At 33.8% G+C, this 15,439-nt stretch overlaps 2 protein-coding genes across 3 annotated transcripts; both read right to left on the minus strand.

The window, feature by feature from the left end:
• Positions 1–315: 315 nt before the first annotated feature.
• On the minus strand, positions 316–4,461 carry LOC112707758 (SUN domain-containing protein 3). The gene is made up of 5 exons (XM_025759696.3): positions 4,020–4,461; positions 3,674–3,909; positions 1,528–2,783; positions 1,336–1,421; positions 316–597 (listed from the first exon to the last, which is right to left on the minus strand). Exons 2-5 carry the CDS (start codon positions 3,858–3,860, stop codon positions 351–353), a joined length of 1,776 nt encoding a protein of 591 aa, XP_025615481.1. The 5' UTR covers positions 3,861–3,909; positions 4,020–4,461; the 3' UTR covers positions 316–350.
• A 3,168-nt stretch (positions 4,462–7,629) lies between these two features.
• On the minus strand, positions 7,630–14,967 carry LOC112707759 (oligouridylate-binding protein 1). Of its 2 annotated transcripts, none has more exons than XM_025759698.3 (13): positions 14,782–14,967; positions 14,418–14,609; positions 13,559–13,620; positions 13,352–13,454; positions 12,689–12,765; positions 12,365–12,426; positions 12,144–12,231; positions 11,831–11,906; positions 10,516–10,546; positions 10,280–10,402; positions 9,616–9,701; positions 8,653–8,826; positions 7,630–8,257 (listed from the first exon to the last, which is right to left on the minus strand). In XM_025759698.3, the coding sequence occupies exons 2-13, from the start codon at positions 14,529–14,531 to the stop codon at positions 7,943–7,945; spliced, it is 1,311 nt and encodes a 436-aa protein (XP_025615483.1). In that variant the 5' UTR covers positions 14,532–14,609; positions 14,782–14,967; the 3' UTR covers positions 7,630–7,942. The 2 variants fall into 2 exon arrangements, with proteins under 2 accessions (XP_025615483.1, XP_025615482.1); XM_025759697.3 differs by having other exon boundaries at positions 13,559–13,623.
• Between the last annotated feature and the right edge of the window lie 472 nt (positions 14,968–15,439).

The following is a 15,439-nucleotide window of genomic DNA, read 5'->3' on the forward strand; positions in this document are numbered from 1 at the left end:
TTGTCATCATCAATTACAGGATTCACCACCAATCCACTCATCGTAACTTGTAAATGATTTGTTAATAATATCCACCACATTTAAATCTTGATTTTTGAAGATTCTATAATTTATTTTGAAATTAAATATTCTCTATTTAATTAATTCAAACAATCCAATTGTTTAATTCCCCGACCCCTATACAACTCGATCGTAACTTTATGCTTATTTTAATCTATTAGCCAATTATTTATAACCTTAATGATAACTGTATCCAATCAAATTGAAAGCAAACCATAGTCTAATAACATAGAAGCAGCCTTTTCGCTAACCATCTAACACAAAAATAATATATTTTCAAAAATGAGATATCACAAAGTTAATATGAAAATAATAACACTACAACTAAACAATAAGAGATACCAGGGATACCTACCATTACAAAATTTCATGGAATGAAGTGTTCTATTAACACTTAGTACTCTATAGACACTTGCAGTCATATCCAGAGCTAGCCGTAATATAGCTACCATTGCAAATATACAACAAATGAAAAAGACCACTACACCCTTGTTCTCTAAAGAAGCCTGCTTCTCCCTGACCTTTTCAACCTCAGATCTGAAAATTGTTAAAAATAAACTAAAAATTAAAAATCTAAAAGAACTGAATCACAGTTTAATACACACGTCCTAAAAACTATATTGCATAATACTCAAAATTTAAACATAATAATAACGATAAATAATTTATTTTGAAAATATTTAAGAAGAACAAATAAATAGAACGAAAATGATTTCAAATTTTTTTTTATCTACAACGTAGTGGTGCATTTAATAAATGCTTAAAATGTTTTACTTTTATCAAAAACTGTAATTTCACACCCAAATTATTTTAGCACTTTGGAAGAACTTTCTTTTAATTTGTTGTAGATTATAGATAAAATAACTATTTGCTCCCCTTAAAGGCTTATTAAAACAAGGGAATAGTTGGTTCAATCTACTTTGTACAAATGGTAGGTTTGAACATTGTTCAATTATTGTAAGGCTGAAATACTGAATGATTTGGTAATAAAATTGCAGTATGTAACTGAAGCTGCCATGTTATTACTAAAAATTTCACATTTTTGCGCCATAACTGGCTGGTTGTGCTTAGGTTTAGGTGACCGCGGCTTGTTCACTAATTTTCTGGCCAAAGTGACAAGTCCGATCTGGTTCCTAGAAACCTAATACAAAGACCAAGGCAGGGAGATTCACGGAAACTACTTTTGATGATTTCTCAAGTACGCCAATTATGAAATCTGAGCTAGCATCTTATAGTGAGCTAACTAAGAAAAAGCACATAAAGAAAAGATCTTACCTCAAAGCAGCATTGTCCTTGAGAAGATGATCCATCTGTATGGAAATATGGGACTTCCAGGTATTTAGATAACTAGCCTCTTTGATCTGCAAGGGCGAGGAAGTTAAATTTCAATACGAGTTACGTTGAACAATGACCTTACATAACCAAATGCAGATGTTGGCAACAAAATCCAGATAGAAATTAACATACCAAAATATCCTGCTGTTCAAGGAGTTCCCTAACGTCTTCTTTGAACTTCTGTAGAAGTATATCTTTTTCTTCTATTTCTTTTCTGTAATCTTTAAAAATATTGATATATCTAGAATTCAAATCTTTCAAATACCGCTCCAGGACAGATAAATTTAAGTCTAGAGAACGAACTTTCTGCATTAAAATCTTGAGAACAGTATCCCCAGGCATCCTGCCAACTTGCTGACGGATTTCGTCAACCGGATCAGGAACATTACTATTTACAGTTCCATGACTTGCAGAAGAGATATCTGAAGCAGGGTCAGAGTAGATCCCCTCGGAAGCATTCTGTTGTATATTTTCACTCTCAGCAGGGTTAGGATGAAGTGATACTGTCTTCTTGTCACCATTACCCTCTCCAGATGCAAATAAATTATCTTGAGTATATATCAAATCCTCCAGCATCCTCTCAACAGCATCCACACCATAAACTTCAACCACACTCAGTGTGCAGTAAAATTCTGAACCATAGTGGCTTTGAAGATTCAATTTTAGATATCTCACCCATTTTGGTTCCTGAAGAACAAACGTTTGAGCATGCTTCACATTTGAGGCTGTGAAATTCCCAAGGAAAACCCAATCATCCGTTGGATAGACCAAACTTCCATGCAGTTCAAAAGCTTTTAAATTGGAAGAATGGTGCTCAAAATTAGCTATCTCTATTGTATCTACTAAGGTTTCTTCTGAGAGTTCAATAACGACAAATTTCTCTTCAGCAGAACATGGATTTCGAAGATATTTATCTTTGTCTCGGCTTAAGATATTAGAGGCACCTTTGGCTTCTTTGTTAGAAGCTAACACTTTTGCACCCTTAGCTGCTGAAGCATAATTGTATTCAGCACCACCAGGCTCCACTCTATGTATTACACTTACAGATGGACTACCGCCAGATTTGGTTTTTGAACTAATTGCTCTGCTTTTGAATTCATCGAGACCAAGAGGCACATCCCAAGTTAAATTTTCTTCAAGTTTGGCAGCAGATTGATGACTCTCCAATACAGGTTCCTCTCTAGCAGGAGAATGAGAAGTTTCCTTGTTAATAGGATCAGTTACAGCAAAATCTCGGCTCTCTTCATTGGGGAGTGACTCAACACCATGTATAGCCTCAGAAGAAATGTAAGCATCATTTGCTTTGATAAAAAAATCAAAAGCAGAATGAGATATTTTACACTGTCCATGCTTATCTTCATTCCAGTTTGATACACCAAGTGGATGTTCTTCAAAATCAATACCATTAATAAATTTATCAGAATTTCATGTCAACATAGTTATCATAGCCTATAAGAGAAAGGGAAGGAAAAAAGAAAAAAAAATAAAGGGATGCATGAGAATGAATGATGAACAGGGTATATAAACATTATATTTTTTTTTACACCCAAAATGCAGTTAATAACATATACTAATAAACTAAAGTCAACATTTGATCAGATTCTTTATCCTGAAACAGAAAAAATTGGCTAAACACTTAAAACAGTTGAGGGGCAGTATCTCAGAATCACAGTGCTTTTATTGCAGGAAGAAATCTTGGAAGCTGCTTTGGTGGCCAGTAAAGAGTAACTACTATAAATTGAACCTTTTATGGTTAGGTGTCTTACAGGCTTGTTGTTGACACAGGATGATACCAGTAAAAGGTATTTCACTCCAAAATGGAGAAATTGGCTCTCAACAGGTAATTTTCCCATGCTTGTTAATAAAGAACAACGAGAACGTTTTGTAACAAACCTGATATTCATAAGGGATAATTGCACAAGAAAATGCTCTCTGAATTTATAACAATGAAATTGTAACACTGAAATTGCAAGAAGCAGTACAATGTGTTCGCACTTCGAGAGGCCAAATTTCTCCTATTGTTGAGTATTTGAGAGACTCAACACTCTCCTAAGTCATAAACCTGGTTCCTTCCTATTCCAAGATATCCCCCATCCCCTTATATAATTCCCACCCTCCTGCTAGCAACTTCTTTTCAGTTCAATCACGAGGAATACCAAAAATGTCACATTGCCATCTAAACCAAAACCAACATTTCCATCCTACAATACAATGTACAGTGATTCACATCAAATGCAAAATGGGGCAAGCACAGAGCAAAACACAGATAGATAGATACCGGAGTAACCATGGCCGCCACTAATCCACAAGCTGAAGAGTAAGATTAAGCCCCAGAGAACAAATACCAATGAGATTGAAACTTTATACAACTGTTGTTGTTTGCTCCCATCTGTGTTATTCTTATTAGGCTTTTCTAAACCAAAAGCTCTTCTTTCCAACAGAAGAGCTTTACGAGTTCTCTGCATTGTACATCAATCCAAACTCAGTACCCAATAAAACAACTAAATTAAACCCCTGCAACAACAACAACAACAACGAAAAATAAATAAATAAATAGATACAGAACCAAACTAATTAATTTAACTAATCAATCAACAAAATAAATAAATAAATAAATAAAACACCTGTTAATTAGTTTGCCACAGGAAACGGATTAAGAAAAGAAGGAAACTGAAAAGGGAGAAGTTGGATCTGAGAGAGAGGAAGCTGAAACGATCACATTAGAAGGATAATATAATATGATATGTGAAAATTGGATCGAGAAAGGGGATTATGCAATTGTGTTGTGACCTAAGTATATGGGATTGGGTTAGGGTTGGTTTCAAGTTTCATAAAAAACCGAAGGATTTTGGCGTTGACGGATTGGGGGATCTGTGAATTCGGCTCTGCTGTGTGTTGCTTGAGAAGCAGATGGAGAATGATTGCGAGTTAAGTCACACGCAAAGCAAGCGCGCGTGTAAGCATCACCCTTCCTTCGCCTTCTACCATACATGAGCTTCTACCTTATTATTAGAGTAAACGAGAAATTGATGATTTATTGGAACTAATATTTTTTTTTGTGACTCTATTGGAACTAATATTAATTGTGTATAATGTGTAGAATAAATTAAAAAAAAAGTAAAATTAAAATAAAAAATTAGATCATTAATTAATTATTTAATTTTAAATTTTAAAATTTAAAAATTAAAATTAGTATTTAAATCCATTCACACTATATACGATTATTTTTAATCTTACCGTAACTTTTAATACACATCCAAAATTTACCGTCATTTTTTTCGATTCTCACCTCGCGTCACTAAATTTTTCGCCGGCCATACCGAGACCGTCGCATCCTCCTACAGGCACCGTCCTCACCTCCGCCAGTCAACCCAATGCGTCACGCCTTCCGACGCTCAGCCTAACGTTGCTACCGCTATTTTCGTGCCTCTCTTCCAAACCGGCTTCTCTTTTTCCCGTTCCTTCAAGTCTCTTCTCACCGAGGATACCACCATGCTCTTCTTCTTTTTCGGATCCAAGCATGATTAGCTTGTTTCATGATTTGAGCCCTATGCTTCACAACAGTGCCGCTTTTATCATGACTAGTCCTTTAAAATTATGTTTCACCACAATAATAGTTTCTTCTATTTATTCATCTTCTTCTTCTATTTTAATTTTTAATGGTCAATTTAGGATGATAATTTTAGTAGGTATGCGGATGGTTATTTTATTTTTATGTAGATGATTATTTTAATTAGATTGGGTTTATTTATATATAATTAAAATATGTTAGATGTTCAATTCATTAGGTATGCGGATGATTATTTTTATCCTTAAGTGAATGGTTATTTTTATTAAGGGTGAGTGGCATGTAGCAAGCTAAGTAGCGACGGTGAAATGGGATGATTATTAACGAAGGTGGAGTAGCCGCCAGTTGAAAAAGAAGAGAGTATTGGAGGATTTCAGATGGTTATTTTTTTGAAATAACTAACTGTATTTTTTAAAAATTTAAAATTTGAAATTTGATGTGAAATAATTGAATAAGAGTTTTTAAATTCATTATTTTGTGGATAATTTTCATTTTTAACTCATATTTGGTCAAATAAGCGGCCCATTGTACACATTGTACAAATATCTCATTGACTTTCTATCGGGATTCTTTTTTATTTCGAGAATAAATAAATTTTTTATTAATTAAAAATATAAAAATATTTTTTAATTTTTAAAATATAAAATATTTAAATTTTTTAAAGAATTAATTTGTTTTTAATATATTTTAAATAATCAAATTTAAATATTTTGTATTTTAAAAAATCAGAAATATTTTTATATTTTTAATTAGTTAAAAATTTATGTATTTTTAAATTAAAAAATTAAGAATTTATTTATTTATGTATTTATTATTATTATTATTATTTGTTAACAAAGATGTCTTAAGAATATTCAAGACTTTTTTTAAAACCAATTTGGGGTATGTGTAAGAGACTCATGTTTCCATGGCAAGGTTAACTGAACCAAAGTAAAACGTTAGTTTACCTTAAATTTTATGGCTTTATTATTTGAATTTAATTTTAATATATTGTTATTTTATGAGTATTATACATGCATCTAATTACACATCATAACATAAATAAAAATAACTATCTTTTACATTAATAGCATAAATAATTATTCAAAAAAATAAATGTAATTATAAAACTTCTTTATTATTATTTTGCCGACTAAAAGTAATTTTGACGACTACCAATTAAACATTTGTATCTATACTTTTCCGCCAAAAAGGTCATTTTGTCCATCCCATTTTCAAAGAGATGCGCGGTTATATAGTTCTATTCCACTCCCTCACAATTTCTTAAACCACCTCGAGTATCTTCAAAAATCAAAACTCATTCTCTCCTAATCTCTTATAGCTTTTTCAGCAACCAAAGGATCTGCAACGAGAACAATCGAAGTGTCACTAGTGAGAGAAGGGTGGTGCGGAGAAAAAATTATGGGTCAGTCTGCAAGGGTGTTGCATCTATGAACAGAGCGGGTTTTAAGGGGGGCAACGGGCAAGTGTACACCATGACCCCAAAAAATTTTAAAACTTTGAAATTATATTATATAATATATATTACTAATCTAGTGGTCAACTAATGTACTTGTAGTTCCAATCATAGTTATCGAAAAAAAAATATATAGGGTACCAATATATTCTAATTTATTGCCAATAATAATTAATTATTATATTTTAAATATATGTATAAAGAGATACATCCAGAAAATATATTTATAAAGACATTTCTATTAGACACAATCATAAAAAAAATATTTTTATTAAACATATCTACAAAAACACTTCTATTAAACACAGTTATAAACAAGAGTTGGACAGAATAAAAATTTAAAAATAATATAATATTATTAATTATTTTATTAATTATTCTACAAATATTACAAAATTATATATTATAACACATAATCCTTAACGGTTAAATTTTAATGGTGTTGCATTTTTCCAATAAAAAATAAGATTAATAGTCAAATTAGTTTAACAAAAGGGTAATTCTCTTTGAAAATTTTTATCATTTAAATTAATTCTTTAAAAATTATAAATTAATCATTTTTGTTATTCCGCTACTCAATTAATAGTTTTCGTCAATAATTAATGATATAAAATATTAATTGATAGCATACATGACACATAACATGTCTAATTAACTATATTTATGAAGATTTTTCAAATATATAAACCATAATCTTAATATAACTTAACAAAACTAAAATAATAAATCTTTATAAATATATTTGTTTATCATCTAATTAAATATGTTAAATGTCATATATAATGTAAGTTAACAAATAACTAAAAGACAAATAATTAATTTATAAATTTTTGAAAAACAAAAATAATTAATTTATAAATCTTTAAAAAGTCAATTTGATTAATAAAATCTTTCAAAAACAAACTTAAAGAACAAGTAATCTTTTAACGATTAATTTGACTAAATGTACAAGCAACCATATCCAAAAGCTACAACTATTTTGTTCACGATATTAATTAAAATCGCGAGTAGAAAAAAATAACCGTGATCCTTGTCATAAATTGTTCTGTTATGAGAGACATCTAAAGTGATGCATCATAATAATGAAAGCTTGCGTATCCTAAATTCCTAATGGGTATTCTGGCTGATACAAATTACTACCGCAGCATTCCCCATTATTTGATCCATGAAGGAGCACATATTCCGCCTTTTGCGGCAACAAAAAGGAAAATAAGAAGCATAAAATTATCAACATAAAATTTAGTTAATAGTCATAATATACAATACCATTAAAGAAAACTACCCAAACATAAAAACTCAATACCCTTTCTAGCAAAACCCATATAGATATCTCCCTTTATCTTAGTCATAAAACCCACTTAAGATCAAACAATACAAATTACAACAAGAGATAAAATTCAAAGTAAATATCAAACCACAATACCTCAATTTAAAAAGAAAAAGCCGAGTTTGGAAAATGACATGATGTGGAGAAGCAAGAGAAATGAGATGCAACAAGGACACTCTGATGTGCACCGGCATGTTTAGCGATAGTACATGAGCTGCTGTCTTGATGAATTACCAGCATATCCGTCATACATGGCTTGGGATCCCCCGGAGTTTATACCCATTGATGCAGGAGCTAGGCCATGTTGTCCAGACATCTGCAGAAGAGCTTGACCTGAAAGGCCGGATACAGCAGCTTGACTCAAGGCCAGCTGGCGTTGATACGCCAACAACTCAGCAGGAGAATAGCCTTGGTTCATCCCTGCAGTAGGAAGTATTTGATATGGTTGAGCAGGAGGAGGCAGAGGATTTGAAGCTGTTCCAGGAGGAGTTGGCTTGCTGCCCCATGAACACTGCACAAACCAATGAAATTACATTTTATTCACACAAACGCGGAAACATGCCGAATTTTGGTGTGCTTCGCAACCATGGAATTTCATTAAACTCATTCATTTTCATTTTCAATTCAAACAAAATAATAAAATGAGTCCTATCATTCCATGACATATTGACATGAATGCTATATGTATAGACTTGTCATCTGAATCAAAATCCCAAACCCTCCTATATGTGACGTCTCTTTTACGGATGAGGTCAGGTCATTGGCACGCATGGGTGCATGTATGGGTCTAATGTCTAAACATGTAAGAAACATCATCATCTACTGGCAAATAAGAAAGAAGGATGGCATCCTCACTCACTTAAGAACCTAAATAGATAGATAAGCAGCAAGTGGCATATTTCTCACCTTCATAGACTTCCCACGAACTATTCTTCCATTAGCCATCTGAATGGCCAATGCTGCTTCCTCATGAGTGTTGTATCTGACAAATCCAAAACCTTTATCCCTCTGAACTCGAACCTCCTCAATAACTCCAGCCCCCAGTGCATGAAATTGACAGTGGAGTTCAGCTTGTGTTACCTGTAACAAAATACCACATTTGTAGAGATATGGTGAATCAGTTATCAAGAAATATGTGGACAGAACAATTCAAAGTGCTCAAGAAATTGCAACTTTGCAAGACAGACCAACATTCAGACCATTACTGCCAGTCTTGACAGAGATATTCATTGATAATTATAAATATGATTTATCTAGAACACAGTACAAGGTTTTCTTATTGTTATTGTATTCATCGATAAGTAGATGCAAATATTACAATTAACTCAAATCTCAACCATGACTTCAAATTGCAGAGACATTGCACGAGTTTGGGAAGGTTCCAAACAGAAAAACCAAACATGTTGTTAGACTAGTCTACGCTATCAGTCAAGTTCAAGACCAAGAACAAACTTGACTTTTAACTACACTAGTTCAAGGTCAAGTCAGTCATAATTTTGCAGACCTAGGCATGTCTATATCACTAATCACATGCAGCAAGGCACTTGTGCAGTTGGAAAGATTGGAGCAAAATACTATTGCAAACACTATCAAATTCTTTTGGTATATTGGTTTTATCAAATGTCAAACTGATTACTGGATCATGATACAGAAAACAGAAAATACAAGGGTTTTTACATACATATCATTCAAAAATATGCATGCTGTAAAAACTCATCAAAGATTATACTTAGACGATTCGCACAAACCAAACCATATAATTACATGCTTTTCAATATTTCTTGAACAAAGGAATGAAATTTTTAAGTTATGCACAAATGTATGTGGAAACATAATGATAGCATTTCATTCTTCAATTACTATACATACATCATGGGGAAGGTTGCCAACATAAACAGTGGTGTATGCAGGATTGTTTTCAGGGGCATCCTCATTGCTGTTATCTTGACCTCCATCTGTAGAATACCCGGGGTTAAAAAAAAAGAGTACGTCAACAATCCTGCTGAAGATCCCAAATGTGCAAATGAAACACAAGCAAATAAAGTAATAGAGCACAAGTATGGTCCAAAATCCAAACCCCAAAGTAGAATCAATTATTGTAATAATTTAATTTCCATACATAAACTGATCCAGAAACAGCATTCTGAATATGTAAGGATAATACATGTTGCCAAATAATATTAATGTACCAAAAAAGTAAACAAAAAGGCTTACGAAACTCTAGCTTAAACAAAATTAACTTTACTATTTGTGTCTGCTAGATATCTCTTATCCACTTCATCTAAAAACATAGATAGAGTGCAAGCAGAAAATATCAAAAGCCCATATATATAAACCAAGCATGTATCAAATCTGATCTAAGAAAAAACTAGCAATTAGAATTTTAGGAACATTTCCCTACAAGACAAGCTTTGGATGTAACCAGCGTATACTACCAAAGTATGCATGTTACCAGAGTAGCTGTGGTCTATTATACATTTTCACAGTTATGCAAATAGAATCAATCACTCATTTTTAGCAAGGTACACAATACCTGAAGACCCATTTGTAAGAACAACAGCATTTTGGTTGTCAGTGCTCTTCTCTTCATTGGAGCTAGTACTGGCACCCTTAGTTGCCCAATTGCATCGTATCTGCCTATTTCCCAGCCATTTACCTATAAGAAGCAGGAAATAGCACAAGTTGGTAGAAACAAAAGTAAATGGCATGAGATTCAAAAATAATTTAAAAAAAAAAAACTAAAAAGGAACAGATGATTAAATCACTAACCTGTCATATCATTTATAGCACTTTGTGCATCCTGCATATACATTGCATAGAGACATAATTAAATACAAAACTAACATAGCTACATTAAACCAAACTAACTTTGCAGAGTTTAACTTGGAAAATGCCATTCCAGTTCAGAACTTCAAATTGATCTTTATACATCCATAAATAAAGAAGCAGAAAACAATGTAATATAGTACAGCTTATGTAAAGTGGTTTTATGCTCCAAGCGACATTAAGTATTCTGATCTAGTCTAAGTTGGAAAACACTTGAATGATAGCCATCACCATGTCTATCATTGTGAGTATAATCATAATACAACTTAAGGAAGGAAAGAGACCATGTGCTAAAAAAGACTATAGGATAGATTATACTTTTGTCCTTAATGATGGGTTCTGGTATCAAATTTTCCTAGAACGTTCTTTGTTCCAATTTTCTATCTAAAGTTGTATAACATCCTCAATTTCACCCTTCCATTCATCTGATGCCCCCCCCCCCCCCCTCTTTTCCCATCATCTTCCTTCATTCCTCTCCTCCAACCCGTCTACTATCACCTCCACCACCATTACCACCACCTTCTCTCTCCCATCACCCTCCTTGCCATAGATGACCTTTCTCTTCAAGCAATCATCAACAGGTACATGGGTGGAAACTAGATACCTTTATATTGCTCTCCATGTAATTGATTGTATTAATATCTTTATGAAAGTCCCCCATATTTCTCATCAGCATCACAGAAGAATATAAAAAGAATATTTTCAAGCCTAGCAGCACCATCGCCAAAATCAATTGAGAATTATCACCTCCCTCTCAGATGAGACCCCAAGAGAAAAAAAAAGAAGCACCCATATGGGAATTTCAATACCTTAGAAATATACACTTAGGACCTTCTCTCCATTGTTAATTTCTTCAACTCTCGAATTTCCTACTAGCTTAAAAATCAACCTATCAATCTTCACCTAAGGCTTGTACCCCACTGACTAACATAGATTATCCATAATCAAGAGCTTTTTTCATAGAAAATATGCTCCTATGCAATAGAAGTCTGCAAAAAAAAAAAGGATTTCCTTTTGTGATGTGTTTGAGGGTGGGTGGTTGACTTGGGGTGGGGGGTTGGTCTGAAGGTGTTTTGAAATGTTGGTACAAAATTGTGGGGAAAAAAATATGGGGTAAATTTGAAACCAAACCAAAAAGCTAGGGGAGAAAAAGTATACTTGGTTTTACCTTAAAAAAATTAAAAACTATTTTCAACCTTTTAGGAGGGTTTTTTGGTTTATCACTCTAGCACATTCGAGTACACAAAATAAGCATTACCTGATGATCACGGAAAGAAACAAAACCATATCCTTTTGAGCGCCCAGTTTTGTGATCCCACATAACCCTTGCATCCCTGCAATGAATACAATAGAGAATGAAAAGTAAGTTCCAAGGCCAGAGTATATTGCAACTTGCAGTACAGTAACCTGTTTAAGAGTTAACTGTCCACACCAATTATCAGCCTTCAACTGTCACTAACAATAATGACTAAGAGTACAGTCACCATCAGTCCATCTCAAAGAATAAACCTTGCTCTAGTGAACGAAAAAAATGAAATGAAGAGGGGGGAAAAAAGCAATGAGGAACTCACGAACAACTAGGATAGACTGAGAAGCAAGCAAATAAAGTCGCATCAGTAACCTCTGGACTCAAATCACCAACAAATATATTGTAGTGCCCTGATGATTTTAAAATAAAATGAAAAAAAAATAAACAACTAAAAATAAAAAAGAAAAATAACACCCCCAAAAAGGAACAAAAGAAAATCATCATAAGTCAAAGAAATACAAATGGAGTGTGCTTAAGAGTAACCTGAAGTATCCTCTCTACTGCTATTGGCATATGCCCAATTCACCTTAAGTGCTTGACCATATCTGCAGGTAGGAATTAAAAAAATTAAAAAACAAATTAATTAATTAGTGAAGTGCTGCAGCACATTAAGGAAAAGTCTAACAAACTTATCAAAATTGAATAATTAACATGACATCCACTAAGACATTACAATACATGTATATTGGCAACCATACAATAGGTGTATCAGTAAGAATGGCTATACACGGCAAGTCTCCACACAGTTCACATACCAATGCAAATATCGGAGATTCAAAATAACCAAGTGTAAAACATGATGCTTACAGTTGCCTTCCATGCAATGTCATTATCGCAAGGGCTGCAGATGCTCGATCATGATAGTCCACAAAACCATAAGAGGACTGGAAAACCAATGTGAATCAGAAAAGTGACACTAATCAGCAGAAACCAGAAACTAGAGAACAGATACAAGGGATAAGTTAATTCTGCTTCCCACAGCAGGACTGATGACAGCAATTCACATATAACATAACATGATTTAACGCAGTCTATGACCTTAGCTGCAGCATTTTCTATCAAGCTCTAAGCTTTCAGCATAGGCTATTCCAAGTAGAGAAGCCCATTTTCACTGCCTAAACATCATGATAGACAAGTGATCATAATTTTTTATGGCTATGAGAAGGTACTAACACCCCCCCCCCCCAAAAAAAAAAATTCATCACATCAAGGGAGGATTATAAAGAATGAAGTTGGTGAAAGAAAACTCTTTTGATATTGAAAGTTGGTCTCATCAAACATTTTCAGTTAGCTAAAGCCCCCACTTACCATATCCATATTCATTTTTCATAACTCATATTAGTAATATAGCATAGGAAAATACACAATTCTATTTTGTTTTTAAGGTGATGCTTGTTAAAAGAGGAAGACGACGAAAACTATAAATGAAGATCATCAACTGAGAACATCAAGTTTAATACGGAATCAAACCTTTTCTTTTCTTATGAGCTTGCACCCAGCCAGAGGACCAGCACTCTGAAAAACTTCTGCAAGAAGTTTATCCGTGACATTTACATGAATATTTCCTACATAACTGAAAGGACAGAGCCTCAGATTATTTAGGTGGCACCATACAAAAGCTGTATACTACTTCTGGTACACTGAAAACGTAAAAGCAGAAAGAAATCCAGCACTTACACACTACGGCATGAAGAAGTGTCAAACCCAGGGGGTAGATTTCCACCTGGAACTGGCTCCATCTGCTAAATTTCAAAACTAGAATGAATAAATAAGGAAAAGGGAAATGTCCAAGCAACTACATGAAGACTCCCATATAGAACCAAAGGGAGAAAAAGAAGACAAACCAACCAATAAGTTACACAAAACAATTCAGGCCATTTCACCAATTGTAAAAAAAATAAAATAAAAAAAAATTGTTCAGTACTCAACCTATTGGGGTTGACAATTCTCTGAATGCTTTAGGCATCCATAATTGATAAATATTTTTATAGATTCGTGCAGTAGTATTGTCAATTGTCCAGCAATTTTCATCATGTGCCGCCTTACTTACTATGAAACCTTACGAATAGTTGAATAGCCACTAAATGAAGTAGAAAGGCACTTATCATATATACTTAATGAAATGAAATTGGGGAAAAACAAAACCAAGGCAGACTCTTCGTATAAATTTTAAAACGCTGTGAAAGTGGAAGAAGAAGCTCAATAAAAAACCATAGAAACCATGATCAATTAACGCAGTGGAGCTTTATTTATTTTTTATTTTTTATTTTTTTGAAAAAAGAAAAGGCAAGTCACACAGAGGTAGTAGTAACATTAAGACCCTAAATTAGTAACTTCACTATTTTTCCATTTACCCTAATTTTATTCTTCAGACCAACGCATATGCAATTGAATCCAGAGCAGAAAGAGTAAAACGCAGCACTGAATACACTAGTTGAACAACATACAAATATCTATTACTTACAAATTAAACATATATATTTATAAAAAAAATTAAAATAAGAAGATAAAATCCCGAAAAAGAAAGTGAGAGAACCTGAGACATTGCAGCAGCAAGCATGCCAGGGTGGTACATCTGCTGTTGTTGAAGCAAGGCTTGTTGCATTAGGGCTTGTTGTTGTTGTTGCTGCAACTTCAGCCTATGTTGCATATTCCACGCAATAACCCCAAAACACACACCGAGAAATCAGTCGCAACTTCTCTCGTTATTTCTTCTCCCGATTGATTCCTGATAAAAAAAAAAGGTGGAACGAAATGGTGTGATTAAGAAACCGAGATTCGAAGTCGATAATCTAAATAGTGACGAGATGAAACGCCAATCGGTGATTGGAATCTGTGATTGGGGGAAAAATAAGGGTTTTTCTGTTTTCAATTTGAAGTTTTCGGTTCTGAGTGCTTACCGTGAATGTGAGAGAGGAAGAGGGCGATGTGGGTGGGGGTGGGTGTGAGGGTTGCGAAAGATGGTTCCCAATTGCGTGTGGCTACTCTTTCTTTTTGGAATTTGCACACTCTTTGTTTCTTCTCATTTTCTCTCTCTCTACTTTCTCTCTCTCTCTCTCTTCCTTCCATCCACTTACTACCACTGTAACTCAAACCACGGGATTCGGACTTTTGGTAGGGTCGGGTCTAAACCCGTTTAGCTTTACCCTATCAACCTATTTTTTTCCCTTTCTCTTTATTTTTTGGGCCAAAATCCGAACATAAGGGTAGCCTTGGATTTTAATTTTCAGAAAAACAAAAAAAAAAAAACGAGGGTTAAGGCATAGGACAAAGAAATGAAATAGGTGTACCCAAACCAACTCGGATTGGTCGAGTGGTCAGCTCACTCGTCCGTTTAAGTAAGTGTCGGGAGTTCGAATCCCACCTTGTGCATGCAGCAACCCATTGGCCAGCGGCAGACCCTTAAATGGAGTTCAGATCCGCGACGAATTAGTCATTGACCTGTCGAATTAGGGGATATCGACATGTGTGTCTGCCGTGTTCAACTGTATCTTAATAAAAAATAAAAAATAATAAAAAATAAAAAATTCTTCTCTTAACATACTTGGACATACCTAA

The sequence above is a fragment of the Arachis hypogaea genome, chromosome 8, assembly GCF_003086295.3.
Source record: "Arachis hypogaea cultivar Tifrunner chromosome 8, arahy.Tifrunner.gnm2.J5K5, whole genome shotgun sequence".
Taxonomy (NCBI): Eukaryota; Viridiplantae; Streptophyta; class Magnoliopsida; order Fabales; family Fabaceae; genus Arachis; species Arachis hypogaea.